The sequence below is a fragment of the Aethina tumida genome, chromosome 1 (assembly GCF_024364675.1).
Source record: "Aethina tumida isolate Nest 87 chromosome 1, icAetTumi1.1, whole genome shotgun sequence".
Classification (NCBI taxonomy): domain Eukaryota; kingdom Metazoa; phylum Arthropoda; class Insecta; order Coleoptera; family Nitidulidae; genus Aethina; species Aethina tumida.
In genome coordinates, this window is record NC_065435.1 from 47552916 (window position 1) to 47568632 (window position 15717).

The window sequence follows — 15717 nt, forward strand, 5'->3', positions numbered from 1 at the left end:
AACCTAGTAGTTGAAAAATTTAATAAGCAAAAAATAAAACTAAATATTGAAAAAGAATAGATAATTAAATAATTTTTATTGAAATGAAAAATACATGTGTAAAAATGCCATGCCAAGCAGAATTTAGGTTTATTTTCTAATCCATTTATTTGAATGGTTCAGTCTTGTAAATGTAGTTGACTTCTTTGTATATTTTCTTTTTTTCCTTTTGCCATCCTCACCTCTGCAATATGATCTTCTAAACATCGTATGAACGGGTGGACACAGGGAATAAATCAACCCACCTGCAAATTTAGATTGTTGTCATAATATAAACAACAAACCAATTAAAAAAGAATGCAATAATGTCTTTGCACTAATTACAATAAATATTCCTTACATATATTTTAACAAGAAAAAATCCGTACCTTAGTATATTGTGGGCATTGGAGAACTCGATGATCCTTGGTAAAGAATATGTGAATGTTGGTAGTGCTGATATTAATGCCACGATAGATCACAGCAGAGTCTTTCACGTTATATTCTATGGTTTGGACCTTAAAATTATCAGTCAGCATCAGTCAACATATACTTATTACATTGTAACTTATTAAATTTAATGTATTATAATAAGAATAAAAATGAAGTAAGTACCTCATCAACGAGCTCAGTATCATGATTAGATTATTTCCAAATTTATTTGGTGTTATTTATATACAATAAGAAAAAATATACAAATAAATCTATTGAAATGAAAAATTTTTTCCATACTATTGAAATCACTAAGTCTAAATATATACAATTATTAAAAAAAAATATACTATTTGTTATAACGATTCATAAATGTTCTTGGTCTTCTTGTATATTTTCTTCTTCCTTATTTTCCGTGCTCTTATCACCAATCTTACATTCTAAGTATTCTAATAATGGGTGATCACTGGGAATAAGCCAATTCCCCTGCAAATTTAGATTAATGTTATAATATGTATAAAAAATTAAAAAATATTAAATTATTACAATCGTTGTACTATCCATATCTACAAAAACCGTACCTCGGTATTTTCCAGAAATTTGAGAAGTGGAAAATCCTTTGGAAAGAACATTTGAAGTTCGTTAATGTCGATCGAAATGCACTGGTGACTGGTGACCTCATCAGAGACTTCCACATTACTTTCTGTGGGTTTTATTTCATCATTAGAAACACATTCAACTGATTGAACATTGTGGTTTTCAAAATTGATTAATTCATTCTAAAATAAAACAAGTTTATATTAGACTTTTTTGTTGATTACAATTCACTTTTAGATTTCAAGTTAATTTAACAGCGAAAAGTAAATAAAATAATTTTAGTATTTGATTTTTGCAACTATATTAAATTTATATATAAATATATTTAGTAAATACATTATAATAAACATTAGTAAGGCATTCAATCTCTAACAAGAATAAGTATTCATTAAATTGTCATAATAAAATATTAAAATAAAAAATATACTTTTAATTAATAATACCTTTGGGTCACCTTTCCGGAGTAGTTCTTTCAACAAATTATCCTGGAATTTAGTTAAAGGATTGTTCTTGCATTGTGTCACCGTTGAATCAGTCCGAGCTTTCTTACATGGACGTTGTGATGATGAAATAATTCTTTTTCTTAGGCACTTATCTAATAAATCAGTATCTTCAGAAGATACGCCTGTTTCATCGATTTCATTGAATTCCTACAAATAATAATAATAATATTTTCGTACATTGTGAAATATAACAGCTTATTTTAAAAAATCGATGGTTCAATGGCTTTTACCCCGTTTATTTCCACATCAGACAGGTGTACAGTAGAATCAGATGCATTGTTTTCATCGGCCGATGGAAAACTATATTGACTAGTAGAACTACTTATTTGTTCATCATTATTTTCACCAATTTCACAGTTTTCCTAAAACATAATAACGATTTAATCAAAATTTCAATTTTTTTAGTCAAATTAAAAAAAATATATGTCGAAGGGTTCCTATGAAACGCAAGTAGTACAGTTGAGTAAAATCAACAGAAGTGCTAATGGTACTCCAATCATGGGTGAAGATCAACGAAAATGGACAGCTAAGCTCTACCAGAGATGCTGAAAAGAGATCTTACATTACCTGTTCACTGCGTTTCATAAGAATCTGAATTTTTAGCTTCCGTGTCATATTTGTTCAATTACTTTTAAGTAAGGACTTTTTGTCTTTTATTCATAATCAATATTCAACGTAATTGGTAATTCTGATCGTGCCGCGACATATATTTTATTATTTTATGCTACAGTGAATACATACTGTAACATAAAACCCTGATTTACCTCTTTTATCTCATTGCCGTATTGTGACAGGGTAGGGTCATATGGCTACAAAATATAAATATTAATTATGATCGGTCAGCTATTTTCACTTATCAAAAATGTGACTCAATTAATACTTGGTTCTCACGAACGTATGAGTTACTTGTTCGCCAACAACCAATTGATCAAAACCTAAACGCAAACTGATACTTTCCTGAACAAAATAAAAATACTAAAAACTTAATTAAAAATAGTAAACTGCGTGGCAATCGTAGGATTATATTTTATTCTAAATATTTACGCGACATATGTACAAAATAGCATTTCTTAAAAAATTAAAGTTATTAATTACAAGGTCAAAAGATATTTTATTGATGATTTATGCCCAACTTACATAGGGTACGTAACCATCAATCTTACAATTTTTATTGAATAAGTCACACACCGCCTGCAATACATAATTTGATATCGGTTCACGGATTTTATGGCCTAAGTAAGGTTTATATGGTCGGTATATTCCTCTTGAACAAGAGGGAATGGGTTCTTTTGGTACCATTTTTTCTTCTGGTTCCTCAACAACCGTGTATGTGTTTAGGATGACAAATCCACTCTCGTTAGGCGGTTCAGATGGACAGTCTTCTATCTGCTGGGAGCAATTATCTACGCTTCTATCTTGATTCTCTGAGTCTGATGGTAAAGCTATTTCCTGCAAAAGACATTTCAGTTATACATTTAAAATGTCGGTCACTTGTATCCACGGTCTTGTGGTCATTATTTGTTACCCACACGTGGATCATTACAACTGCACACTGTAATAGTGTAAATTAATTTTGTGAAAGTGATTTCTGAGCAACAAAATAATAAATTGTTTTTTATTTCTGATATTGTTAAGTTATATAGAAATAACAGTAACAGGTGGGTGTTACCGCAAAATAGCAACTTTGTGACCGTCATAATTAATCAGGCAATCAGTTTTAAATTATTGTTTAATTGTTAATCGTTGATACTTACGGCAATACTCGATGAATCATCTTCTTGTATTTCCGTTGATTCGTCGGCAACACGTGGTTGTGTGGTTTTAGGATTGGCAATGCAAGAACTTTTTAAGCACGGATACTTCTCACTCTGAGTTGCCCTATGTGAACGGGATTCCATGATTGAAGGTGCAGCGTTCTTACGCACTTTTCTATCAATCAGAACGCCCCTCAAATTGGTCTAAAAATACTGGTAACGAACTGTAGTTCTGTGGATAAAGTACTTTTATGTACTTGGAAACAAAATCGCGATTTGAACAGTCACACAACAAATGCTGTAATATAATAGAATACTAAAACTGTTTCACTTATATTAGCCACTAATAAGGAAATACCTTGCAACACACTTATGAACAACTTCAATGAATAGCCATTTTGTGCACAGCCCACTACTGTAAAATTGTTTGTCGCTAACGGTTAGAAACTACCCAAGTTTTCTTAAACTTATAGAGAGCCATCTGTTCGCGCGGTCATTGTTAGTGTATGTAGGTAACTGTAATTTCGAGTATGGGTAATCTAATTTCCTGTATTTTTTTCATCTAAGTGTGTACTGGTAAGTACGGTCTTATAACTTTATAATTCATATTGTAATATAAATACGAACTTTTACACATATTTTCGTTTCATTTATTATAATCTTGTTTCTTCATATTGGCGTCATCATTCATACAATATTGAAAGTTCCAAATAATTGGCTCGCCACTCATGGTGGTACCTAGCTCCGTGTTGGCACCTCCGCGGCGATACTAACATAATCCATTTATTTACTATTTCATATCCTGTTTGGCTAATTCGTTGCCATCTCCCCAGTTCGCCGTTTACCATCATTTATTGCCTTTTTCCGTCATAAGTCACCCTCCTTTTTTCGTTTTTGGGCATTTTTTCCTTTTCTATATAGATTTCCAGAGAAGGGCAAAGAGTTCCAGCCTAACTCGATTCAGAATGAGCAGTGAGCCCTTCCATTAAGAAAAGACAACAGTCACGGAGAGCATTTCTGATGAACTTCAGACCCTTCAACTCGGCAGATGCCGTGTACGACAACATTGGGCTTGGCTTTTGTTACACACTCCTGATAGTGGAACGAAACGCGCTTCTATATGACGATTAATTTTGTTTATATGCATTTGTGTTGTACTGCTCGTGTCGTTCGGTTGGGGGTATTTGTTATCGGTTATATCAGGGTCTGTGTTCATTCTCAAGGAGATGCAGTATGCGTGAATGTTCGTTCCATATCAGAATCATGATTTTTAGGGCTAATCGTACTCAACCAAAATGTGTTGTTATATAATGTCGTATTATTTTATGTCTTGTCTTATCACAGCACGTGATACTTTGTTGAGAATTGTAGAATTGTGACGTATGTATAGAGTTTGAAAATATTGTTAAATTAGATATATTCTTGAGATCTTTGTTATGTTAATATTATCATTTTCTCTCCACTACTACTGTACTAACTTTATATCTCGACCCACATTTGAAACATAATGTAGGTTCCAAAAACTACATTTTGTTCGAATGTGGGTGATTTTTGAAACTTCCTGGGTTAATAACTATATTAATTTATTGTTTTTAATTATTTTAGTATGAAAAAATAGTAGTGGCCATAATTATAGCAACTTTGAAACATACATAATGTATAATAATAGTGATTCTTGAAATTTCTAATACAAAATATAATTTAACTTATGTAGCATAAATCAATTAAAATGTACTTTCTACATATTCTGCATATCGATGACTTACTTGCTTTTAATATATTAGTCTCATATTTTGTTTTGTATATTTTCTTGTAGAAACCTTACTATATCATCAATACTTTAGGGATTTCTACTTGTTAGTAGAATAAAAAAAAAGTAAAACAGAAAAATATTTACAAAGTTATTCTTCATATCTTTATTAAAAAGTCATGTATTCTATTCTCAAAAAAATACAACCAGAACATGTTAAATATCAAAATACAATTTAATGCCTTCTAATCGATTCTAAAATTACAGATAGCAGGTGTCCGCTCAATTATCACAAAACACTATAAATTACAAACATACAATCTTAACAGTGCTGAACACGACTCAAAGCTACATAACTTTTCCCTGAACGGATATCAAAAAAACCAATCGGTCCAGCCTCACAGTCTGCACAAATCAGATATTTGTTGTTGCCCACGGTGTTTGAAAATGCTAAATTTTCAAACTTATACACATCATCAACTGACCAGAATAATGACAAGCTTTCTGTTTCCGGATTGGTAGCATCCGTTAATTTACTTTGCCTGTGCAACGGTAAATTAAACTAAAAAACAAATTTGTTTAATAAATGAATCAGTGAAAATATAAGACAATCTAACCTCCAAATTTGTAAAGGAGGCTATCGAAGGTTTTAAAATAAGACAGCCGCATTCCTGACATTTAACATTGCGAGCATTGCGCCCGTCACTTATTTCCGTTTCGTAATTTTCACTGCAGTCTGGCATTTTTGAAAATATTTTCACCCTATATATCTGGTTTTACGACACGTTCACAATAGACTTGCGCTGTTTAGGACGAGTTTATATTGGGAGAAATACAAGAAATTAAAAACTTTTCGTTGTTAAATAGAAAATATATATTTGTTAAAGCATTTTTAATGTTAAATAGATAATTTAAATTAAAATATTCCAACGTTTATTTGGCATGTTTTGCGGAGTAGTATTTTACCCCATTATGGGTGGATGCTCTGGCGTATCGCGCAAGGAGTGCATTTGTATCCAATTTGTGAGTTGTTATTGGTCTAAAAAATAAAAATGAATATGCAATAAGAAATGTACAATAAGCAAACTTACTCTATATAAGGTGTAATCTCAGGCACAGACCACTTCTCTTTGACTTGAAAAAGTTGTTGCAGCCTTTCCAAAATGTTATCTGGCAAACTATCCTCACTATAACTTCTAATCACATTAGGATTCGCATTTCTGTCAATAATAGCAATTCCATACAACATTTCCTCTTTAGGTCTCATACCCTCGGGCACAGAATCACTCCATGCCTGAAGAAAATCGTTCAAATGAAACTTTCCGGCATTCTTTAGGATCACTTTGGCAAAGAAACTGCACACTTTTGGTTCATTGTAGGCATGTCTTATGATACCATCCTCAACTATCTCTTCAACAAACTGATCACACAATGCATTTAATACATCTAAAGGCACCAAATCATTTAACGTTTCTTTCGTTTCTTCTACGTTTATATTAAAAACTGACCAGGAATTCTCTTCAACCACTTTTAACATGTAGGACAGCACTCTGAAATGATATTCAAAATCAAACATTCTTACTTTTCCATCAATAATTGCATAATCCAAGGAAAGTAAGGCATTTTTGATTTCATCCTCTGAGGCTTGCACTTTCAAGATTAAATCTTGTAGAGTGTATAATTCGTTTTGATTAACCAGCCCTTCATATTCAGGGCCTTTGTACATAGTACCCGACAGTAAATCTCTAAGTTTCCTAAGATTAGCTTTGATCTGGTTCACCTCTATGTAATTGTAAAATATGCCATGAGCAAAAGTTTTATGTAAATTTCTTTCTTGTGAGGTGTCTTTACATTCTTGTGGGAATTTAAGATCTCTAGTTAATACTAGACTGTTTGATGTTTCGGCGTCGACTATTTTGTAAGTCATGGATTGTGTGCAAAGGACAGCGTCCTCATCATCTTCGCCTTTTAGATACAGTCGGGCTGAAGGCTCTTGTATCAACTTCAGCAAGTTATCATCCAATTCCAGCAGTTTATATTTCGTATGTTCACCATAATCAGAATGGAAGCTGAGCACTTGGGACACTGGTAATATGTCAGCTTCACTCAGCTTCGCCATGTGAAGCATCTCGTTTACTTCTTCCAATGTTCTCCTAAAAATATGCACAGAAAAATAAATTTATAGTGGTAAAATTTTTGAATTTCAATTGTATTGAAAACATTTTCCCTATGCTTTTAGGGTGCGATAAAGAGTTATAATTTTCCAAAACCTATTTAATAACAAGAACTGCAATTACGATAAGATATTTTCATAACATACGAATTTGTTTATAAAAGTAATGGTAAAACAATGTGTGAATCAACCTTAATGACGTGTGTGAAAACAAGGTATAGAATAACGTGTTACTACAACGATAAACGAGTAAAATTATAATTCGTAAGGAATATATTTGAAGATAAACTGTAGCCTAAATAAAAACACTTACTCAGTCATTTCAAATCAACAAAAAATAACAATAAATAGATGTGAAATTGGAGACTCGACTTATTCCCGCCAGTTCTGGGAAATCGGCGGGTTCGTTCACAATTATTTCTTGATAAGAAATCGTTTGTTCATAATCGTATATTGCTTTTGTTGACTTTTATAAACGACTGTTTCATAGTTTTTAGCGTTACTAATGGATATTTATTTACATTTTTATTTTTGAATGTTTCAATGAAACGCATAGAGCGCCACCTATTGTGAATGCAAGAAAGTCAACTGATTTAAAAATCTTAACACTGCAAATAACTAGAAACATTTATTACAATGATACATAGCAATACATAAGATTAATGGAAAAGTTAATTGAATTTTCGAAATACGATTAATTAGAATAATACAAAATAAGAATCCTGTAATTTACATGGCCATCTATACAATACACATATAAACATTCACTTTTTTAGTAACCAAGTGCTACCAACAATCAAATAGACCATTCAGTTGACTTTCCTGCCGGTCTTCCTTCGTCGCCGTTCTTTCAAACGAAGAGTGTTGTGATCTGAGTTTCAGGTATATTCTTTTTTATTTTAATAATCCCTTATTGTTTTAACTTAATTATAGGACAGTTTCTTTGCTAAAAGGTTCGTGCATATATATTTTACGATATTTTTTACTTTGTACATGTTTTTTTTTTCCGTTTGTGTTTGTAATCTCTTAACCTCTCTTATGTGCAAGTAATGCCGGATAAACTCTCTAAAAATATCGAATCGTGCATGTGAAATGTGATCGGCCGGTCCTTTTATGGTTCTTTTGTTGATTCGGTGTCGTAATTTAACGCAAAATAACTTCGTTTTAATTTACTGCTTTTCAAGGACTTTGTAGCCATTGCGTTATGCCATGGTATATGTAACCAACAATTTTGCCGGTAATGGTTTCCACGTTACAATTATAAATTACCCTACAAAACACTTTAGACTGTCCTATAGGATCTTATTACAATTTTTGTTTGTAAACATGTCATTGAATAATTAGTTCATACATAATATTTTTTAAGCATGTTATCATGATGATTAAAAACCAAGGTTTCGCATTAAATATCTGAAGAAAACAGTGATTAACTTCAGTTTCTTCTTGGCAGACTGATAACAATCCCCAATTGACTTGAACTTGTGTGTGAAATACATGTGATCTAATCATACAATTTTATTGCAGTTAAAAAAAAATGCCAGAAATGAAAGACGCAGAAAAGACTGTACCGGCTGAGGCCAAGCCTGAGAGCGAGAGCTCCACAGATTCAGAGTCCGATGAGGACATTCCAGAATTGGAAGATGCCAACACTGCTGCACCTGGATCTGCTGGTTTCCCAGGAGCCACTGCAACTGGTTTGCCAATTGACATGGTGTCCAAGGCCAAACAATCCAGAGGAGAAAAGAAGGCCAGGAAGATAATGTCAAAGTTGGGGCTGAAGCCAGTAAGTAATTCTTTAGTTATGGTTATGTTTTTTGTAAACTGTGCAGATAAACTTGTATTGCCTGACACATATAATTTGTTAACAAAAACAGAATTTGGGTGTTAACTATTACTTCATATTGAAATTACATAATTTTATATTCATGTTCAATATCAACTTAGTGATGTGAATGTTTAATGTAAAATTACTAATTATTATCAAGGACATTTGCACCACTTATTAGATTGCTTGTCAAATTTTAAATCTAAAAGAATTTCAACCTTCTGTGAATTAAAATGATTAATGCATTCATGCATTGGAATTTACAAATATTTTGTGTTAATTATATTATTATGTGTCAATAGATCTTACTTCCATTAATTTTTCCAATTCTTTGTAAATTAATATTGTATAAGATACATATTGTCATGTTTTGTATATTGTGTAAATTTGGTATAAAACTTCATGGGCAAAATACTTTGTTTAAAAAAATAATACTTTTATGATGATCGTTCCAAGGTTTCGCATATTTTGTCTTAAAAATAATGATTAAATACTTGGCAGACTGACGAACTTGCAAACTTTATTACAAGAAACTTTATGCCACTAAAATACTCACGCTATCATTTATTTGCAGGTCACTGGAGTCAGCAGGGTCACAATCCGCAAGTCAAAGAACATTCTGTTCGTGATTAACAAACCGGATGTGTACAAGAACCCAGTGAGCGACACTTACATTGTGTTCGGCGAGGCAAAGATTGAGGATCTCTCGCAACAAGCCCAAGTGGCGGCTGCTGAGAAATTCAAGGATGTCAATCCGGCTGGAGATGGTGCTGCTGGAAGCACAACAACTTCGGTTGCTCCTATTGCCGAAGAGTCTGACGAAGAAGAGGTGGACGAAACTGGCGTGGAGGACAAAGACGTGGAGTTGGTTATGTCGCAGGCCAATGTGAGTCGAGCAAAGGCCATTAAGGCGCTGAAAAATAACCAGAACGACATAGTCAATGCAATTATGGAACTGACCATGTAGAATCCCCGAAAGTTATCACATCATTTTCATTCATCCTAATTTTTGCTTCATAATTTCATTTACAGGACACACAGTTGTGTATATAATAAAAATTAGTCATTACTGAATGTGTTTTTTTTACGATGTTGATAACTGTATCACTAATTGTTCCTAGCATCCTTTACCAAATAGTTTTGTTTTTGTAATTTGGAAATAAACTAAAGAATTGTTGATCAAATTCTGTGTTCTTATTTTCATTATATGTTTTTCAGTATTAAGAACTAATCTGCAGGTATGAATAATAATATTGCACACTGTAGGTTTAGTTAGATTCATAGTTTAACCATATTTATAGTTTTCTTTTGTTCCTCTGTGAAATCTAAGTTAAGATTTTAATGTTGTTAAGAAGCCAAACTAGTTTATTTAAGAACAACATTTATAAAATATTGGACCCTGAACCTTTTTTTTTAATTGCAAATATCAGTTTGTTAATTTAAGGACGTTTAAAATTTGTGTCTATAAACGAATAATTATAATAACAAGGTAAGGTACTATTGGATTTATTCCGTTTTTCAATAGAGTGAACATGACCATACGTGAAAAAAAGTGGAGAAGCTTCTGCTTTTATCACAAACCAAATCGTTACAAAGAAAGAAATAAAAGTTAAAATTACAATGTCAAGGCAAAGTAAAATTGCAAACTATAAACTTTTTACATTTAACTATTTTGTTTATTCAAAAATTGTTTAATTACTCAGTGTGGAACATCAACAAAATTGAAAGTGTGAAGATGACTTATTTGGATATACAATATGTTCTCAGTTGGTTTCCATCAACCTACACTGACCTCCATTGTCCTAATTTGGTTGTGATACACATCTCCTTATCTGTTGGTATGACATTGTTATTCATTTGTTCTATTACGAATTGTCATTTTGCAGTGAATTTGGCATGCATCCCACTCTTCGCTATTTTATTTTAATTTCGTTCATTAATAAAACTGGTTTTCTAATAAATTATGATTATTATGTATATGTAAACTGAGCTCTAATAGTAATTTGTTGTTGCTATTAAAAATGCACTCAAAGAATTAAAATTCAACTTGACTAATTAAAACTATAAGTTTCTAAACTGAATGCTATATAAGTATGAAACGCATTTCTTTTAATCTACGATATTTGGTTGTAAATCTCAATGTAAATTTATTGTTTGTGTGGGTAATATCTCGTCATTAAATTGACCCTGTAGTATGTAAATTGGCAAGGTTGTTGATATTAAATAAATAAATATTCTGAATACATTAAAATTAAGACAGCAGATTAAAATCATAATTTAATTTATATTAGATAAATGGGTAAGTACAGGTCTAATTAAACTTACCTTCTACATTCACTCCTCAGAAATTTAATACCCTATTGCAATATTTAAAATATTTTAAGCCAAATACATTTATTATAAACTTAAATACACTTATGTAGGTTTACAATTATAATATTCCCTACTCACAAATAAATAAAAACATATTTCCATTAACACATATTAAAAAAGGCAACACAATATAATCACCAAAGTCCAGAGGAAAAACCACCTGGTGGTACTCTCTTTCCACTAGGTTTCTTCGGTGTATTATCTGGTTCCTGTATTATATTATTGTAGACCGACTTCCCGACTGATTGTTCACTCTTCTCTTCCGATTTCGAATCCTCAATTTTCAGTTCTTCAATTTTTTGCTCAGCAACCGTAGTTTCCTCGACAGTTACCTCTTCCGTTTTGATTTCTTCTATTTTCGTTCCATTTGACTTCACCTCTTCATTGGCAACATCGCCATTTGCTTCTTTATTATTCTCATTATTTTTCACTGTATCATCGACACTTTTGCCATTTTCCTTAGACACTTCTTCCACCTTGTTTTCAACTTGAGCTTCGGCGCTCGCAACCTTTTGTGGTGCCGGTTTTTCGTATCTGGTACCGAAAATGTCTGAGGTTCCTCCGCCCGGTGGTTTCAGGACACGGCTGCTGTTTCTGTCGTCGATAAAACCTACGTTCACATTCATTCTGTAAGCAGGTAAACTGGGATTAAACAGTTGTACATACTGGATTAATATATTAATAATGATTATCGATAACATTATCAAATTAATACGAACATGATAATTGCTATCAGTAAAAATTGATTGATAGTTAGTTTTAAAGATCGGTTGTACTAGAACCAAAAACGTAAAGGTTTTGAAGTAAACATTAGGTAAATATGGTCTTTGTATATGTGGTAGTTATGGTCTTGTCATCTAATAACATAACAATAACATATCCAGTTTTGATTAATTGTTTAACCAGATTTGCAAATGCTTAGATTTCTTGATAAGTGATTCATATTATAATCAATTGTAAACTTAAAACGGCACGTTTTTATTCGTAACGAGTGACTAAACTTATCAACAGAAACTCTTATCTAATTCGCATAAAAAGTATAGATATGCAATAAAAAATGATTGAACTAGTTGTGAATATAACAATTACTGTATGCGGACATTCTATTCGTGTCAGTATCAACTGCAATTACTGTTTTGTACAAGATTCCTGCAAATCAGCGGGAATGAAGCGGAGCCGGATACAAGTTGAAAGAAATATTATCAATAATCGAACGCGAGAGTTTTGTGTTGCTTTACCATGGAATGTTAATTAAAAAAGTAATTGGAAATTGTGTCAGGCAATGTAAAATGAATAATTGTCCGTTCCTTATTAGTGTGGTATGTCACTGATGATGGTTTTGTCACAATAAATACTGGACAAGTCAATTAAAAATTGCTGCTAAATGGCATATCGTTCCGGTACAAATTGCAAATGCAATTATTGGTTAACGGAAAATGTTTCTTTGCAGTGTATTATAAATAATGAATGAATTAATCGATGGTCAGTATAAAAGTGCAGCAAAAATTAGCAACTGGCAATTATACTAATCATGGCAAATATTTTACATGTTTAACGGGATATTCACCTCACCATATCGTACTTGATGCTAATTTATGTGAAGTATGGATTTTAATAGCGCTAGTTCACAGTTTTAAAATCTTAATGAAGCCTATTTTTGTTGACAATAAACGACGGTTATTAATTTTAATATTGTCTTTAATATGCATAGTCATTTTGAAGTGAAATTTAAATATTTTGTGCAAGTTTAATGAATCTAAAATTATAAAAAATCAAAATCTCGTGAATAACACTGCAACTATCGCTGGTACACGACCTCAGTTTTTTAAAAATATTGTTTATAACTCTGATTATTGTGAATAGCAATTAAATATGGAAAATCAACAGCAGTCTTTTCAATGAATTAACATTGAACGTTGACAAAGGCATTATTATTATCAACAGTGGTATTAAATGTATAAACAATTCCTGGTGTTGAGGAACAATTGATTTACATATGTGGAAAATTCTCAGTATTTAAATTATGACAAACTGTGTTTGTAAACTTTTTTGTTTCTTATTTATGATTCATACATTATATACGACAATCCTTTTTTTAAAATTTTATTTACTATATCAAAAGAGTACTGACTATATAATAAAAATTAATTTTACATGTACCTACATAAATATTTGTCAACATATTAGCAGATATATATTAAATTACAACAAAAGGATTGATTAAAAATTCATTAAGATTAAGTATTTTTAAAATCGTTAGTCAAATTATACGACACCGGTATGTCCAAAAGAGAATTTTAATAATCCAGTTTACTCAATGTGACTTATATTTAAGATTCAAGAACGAGGTAAAAAACCGCATACAATATCATATTACTATGTAGTAAAACTTGTTTAACAATTCGAATTGCACCATTAAATTAATAAGTTTAAATGAGATTTCAACCGAATAAAATTAACCGCCCATGAAACGTTTTATTAAACTAATATAGGCGATTATGCATATCGTCAAAGTGAATACACATTGAGCAACCGATTTTCTACATATATGGTACTCACTTGAGAGGAGAGAATTGCTGGGATGCCAAAGTAGTACTGTCACGGGCTACAAACTGCAGTGCACTGGAGGTCTGTGTTGTGTCGTGCCCGATAGTGCCTGTACGACGCCTTCACGTAGCCTACACGTATCTCTTTCACTTTTTTTCGCTCCGCTCTTGGGATTATTCTGGCCTTACTGGATCGGACGGTTAATTTTCTTGTTGTCTGGCCGAAATTGGCCGCTTAACTTTTAATTCGTTATTTTTGTTTTCGAACTTCGAGAGACGTTTTGCTCTGAAACGCTACGTGCGTCTGGTACATTGAATTCGTCAGGTTCATTGAACATTTGCTAGCCATTGTCGCGAATGTGAGTCATAGATTCAGCTGGAACGAGACGGAGTTGCGAAGTGTGTATGAATCAATGTCTAAATCTCGGCATGGTATCAAAGTATTATTTTTACAATTGTCTGCGTTAATATTATGGGATTTAAACTAATTAAGATAAATGTAATACGATTAAAATGCATTTAAAATTGGTTATTTAAATATATCTTTTGTCTTTGTCATCTAATTTATAGATAACATACATCACAAAATAAGTGACTGATTACTATTTTAAATTATTATTTTATTTCCAGTAAAAAATCTAATATACGTACAAAAGACTCTAAATTAAAAATTTAAAGCTCATAATACAATACTTGCATTGTGCGGCTTCACCATGGTACAACGTCGACCCACTCCAACACTTTAATATAATTAAAAAATAACACAAAAATCGGAGCCTGGAGTGTTCAGAAACACTCTCTGAAATTCGTGGATCCATTAAACATGATTGGTTTTAGTTAAATTAGTGGCAATGTGATGGTTTTATTTTTATTATATACGTATTTTAGTTTTAAAAGCTTATGCAGTCATGTTTTAATGACAAAATTATTCCCGCTGAAAGGCGTATGCATTTTCAGATTAATTATATTCTAAGCGCGCGATTATAATACAATGCACTCGGATAAGGTGTGTTTATGTTACCGCGACATGCAAACTTGAATCGTAAAGTTTTGCGTTGAAAAGATGTAAACTCGTAAGTAAAATATAAAAGTTGAAGAATATAAATAAAAATTCAGAATGTGAATAAAAACTTTTCAAAATAACACTCATCTTGTTATTTGTACTCGTAGAAAGTGCTCTTCTAGTCCAAGTAAAATTTATTTTTTTTTTTGAGTTGTCTGGAAATAATGATTTTAATGTGTATGCAAGTTAGAATAATAGAATTTTTTATGTGTACTGACAACACAATTACAATAATTATTTAAAGAATTTTCAGATCCATTGAAATTTATTTTATTATTTTTGACAGATTATATAAAAAATTTTGCACTGGAGACATTTTTGATATTTCAGTGGTGGCCAATTTGTATCTATAATGTTTATTGTTTTTTCGTTATTGTTGTGTCGATTATGCAACTGGTATATCTAATTTTACTTTTAAATATTATTTAACTGGGAGAAACAATAAAAGTGGTACCAAGTGCTAGTTCGAAAACCTTGAAACAAAATCGATGTGGATAATTCTAATGTAAAAAACAATCCGATCTTATCATTAACTGAAATTAAAGCCAACCTGGAGAAAATGGAACATGTTGAAATTAGTTCAAGAAAGAGATGGTTTGTGGATGGCGGTTTGTTTGACCCATACCTTGTTTGTACTAAAAATGTGAAAGACCACATTCGACTGGTAGGATCACATTCACAGG

The 15717-nt window shown here is 31.7% G+C and overlaps 5 protein-coding genes across 5 annotated transcripts; 1 reads left to right on the forward strand and 4 right to left on the reverse strand.

The window, feature by feature from the left end:
• Window positions 1-46: 46 nt before the first annotated feature.
• Window positions 47-3742, reverse strand: LOC126266469 (uncharacterized). The gene is made up of 10 exons (XM_049970499.1): window positions 3663-3742; window positions 3305-3602; window positions 2688-2999; window positions 2315-2359; window positions 1781-1912; window positions 1491-1697; window positions 1032-1229; window positions 634-936; window positions 408-536; window positions 47-284 (listed from the first exon to the last, which is right to left on the reverse strand). Exons 2-8 carry the CDS (start codon window positions 3446-3448, stop codon window positions 817-819), a joined length of 1158 nt encoding a protein of 385 aa, XP_049826456.1. The 5' UTR covers window positions 3449-3602; window positions 3663-3742; the 3' UTR covers window positions 47-284; window positions 408-536; window positions 634-816.
• Window positions 3743-5205: 1463 nt separating this feature from the next.
• LOC109598872 (guanine nucleotide exchange factor MSS4 homolog) lies at window positions 5206-5860 on the reverse strand. Its single transcript, XM_020014790.2, has 2 exons — window positions 5672-5860; window positions 5206-5616 (listed from the first exon to the last, which is right to left on the reverse strand). The coding sequence occupies exons 1-2, from the start codon at window positions 5795-5797 to the stop codon at window positions 5377-5379; spliced, it is 366 nt and encodes a 121-aa protein (XP_019870349.1). The 5' UTR covers window positions 5798-5860; the 3' UTR covers window positions 5206-5376.
• Window position 5861: 1 nt separating this feature from the next.
• On the reverse strand, window positions 5862-7715 carry LOC109598860 (sister chromatid cohesion protein DCC1). Its single transcript, XM_020014782.2, has 3 exons — window positions 7541-7715; window positions 6146-7207; window positions 5862-6093 (listed from the first exon to the last, which is right to left on the reverse strand). The coding sequence occupies exons 1-3, from the start codon at window positions 7546-7548 to the stop codon at window positions 5988-5990; spliced, it is 1176 nt and encodes a 391-aa protein (XP_019870341.1). The 5' UTR covers window positions 7549-7715; the 3' UTR covers window positions 5862-5987.
• A 273-nt stretch (window positions 7716-7988) lies between these two features.
• On the forward strand, window positions 7989-10121 carry LOC109598909 (nascent polypeptide-associated complex subunit alpha). Its single transcript, XM_020014816.2, has 3 exons — window positions 7989-8109; window positions 8752-9010; window positions 9627-10121. The coding sequence occupies exons 2-3, from the start codon at window positions 8762-8764 to the stop codon at window positions 10017-10019; spliced, it is 642 nt and encodes a 213-aa protein (XP_019870375.1). The 5' UTR covers window positions 7989-8109; window positions 8752-8761; the 3' UTR covers window positions 10020-10121.
• Window positions 10122-11422: 1301 nt separating this feature from the next.
• On the reverse strand, window positions 11423-14277 carry LOC109599440 (uncharacterized). The gene is made up of 2 exons (XM_020015449.2): window positions 13985-14277; window positions 11423-12052 (listed from the first exon to the last, which is right to left on the reverse strand). Exon 2 carries the CDS (start codon window positions 12049-12051, stop codon window positions 11560-11562), a length of 492 nt encoding a protein of 163 aa, XP_019871008.1. The 5' UTR covers window position 12052; window positions 13985-14277; the 3' UTR covers window positions 11423-11559.
• Window positions 14278-15717: the final 1440 nt, after the last annotated feature.

Bases quoted from the DNA above. Each gene is read 5' to 3' on its own strand.
- LOC126266469 (XM_049970499.1), bottom strand. From the start codon at position 3,448: ATGGAATCCCGTTCACATAGGGCAACTCAGAGTGAGAAGTATCCGTGC. The intron at 1,698-1,780 runs GTAAAAGCCATT...TATTATTTGTAG, and splicing joins CTGATGTGGAAATAAACGGG to GAATTCAATGAAATCGATGA. The intron at 1,230-1,490 runs GTATTATTAATT...GTTTTATTTTAG, and splicing joins TCCGGAAAGGTGACCCAAAG to AATGAATTAATCAATTTTGA.
- LOC109598872 (XM_020014790.2), bottom strand. From the start codon at position 5,797: ATGCCAGACTGCAGTGAAAATTACGAAACGGAAATAAGTGACGGGCGC. The intron at 5,617-5,671 runs GTTAGATTGTCT...TTTGTTTTTTAG, and splicing joins CCTCCTTTACAAATTTGGAG to TTTAATTTACCGTTGCACAG.
- LOC109598860 (XM_020014782.2), bottom strand. The intron at 6,094-6,145 runs GTAAGTTTGCTT...TTTATTTTTTAG, and splicing joins GAGATTACACCTTATATAGA to ACCAATAACAACTCACAAAT.
- LOC109598909 (XM_020014816.2), top strand. From the start codon at position 8,762: ATGCCAGAAATGAAAGACGCAGAAAAGACTGTACCGGCTGAGGCCAAG. The intron at 9,011-9,626 runs GTAAGTAATTCT...ATTTATTTGCAG, and splicing joins CAAAGTTGGGGCTGAAGCCA to GTCACTGGAGTCAGCAGGGT.
- LOC109599440 (XM_020015449.2), bottom strand. From the start codon at position 12,051: ATGAATGTGAACGTAGGTTTTATCGACGACAGAAACAGCAGCCGTGTC.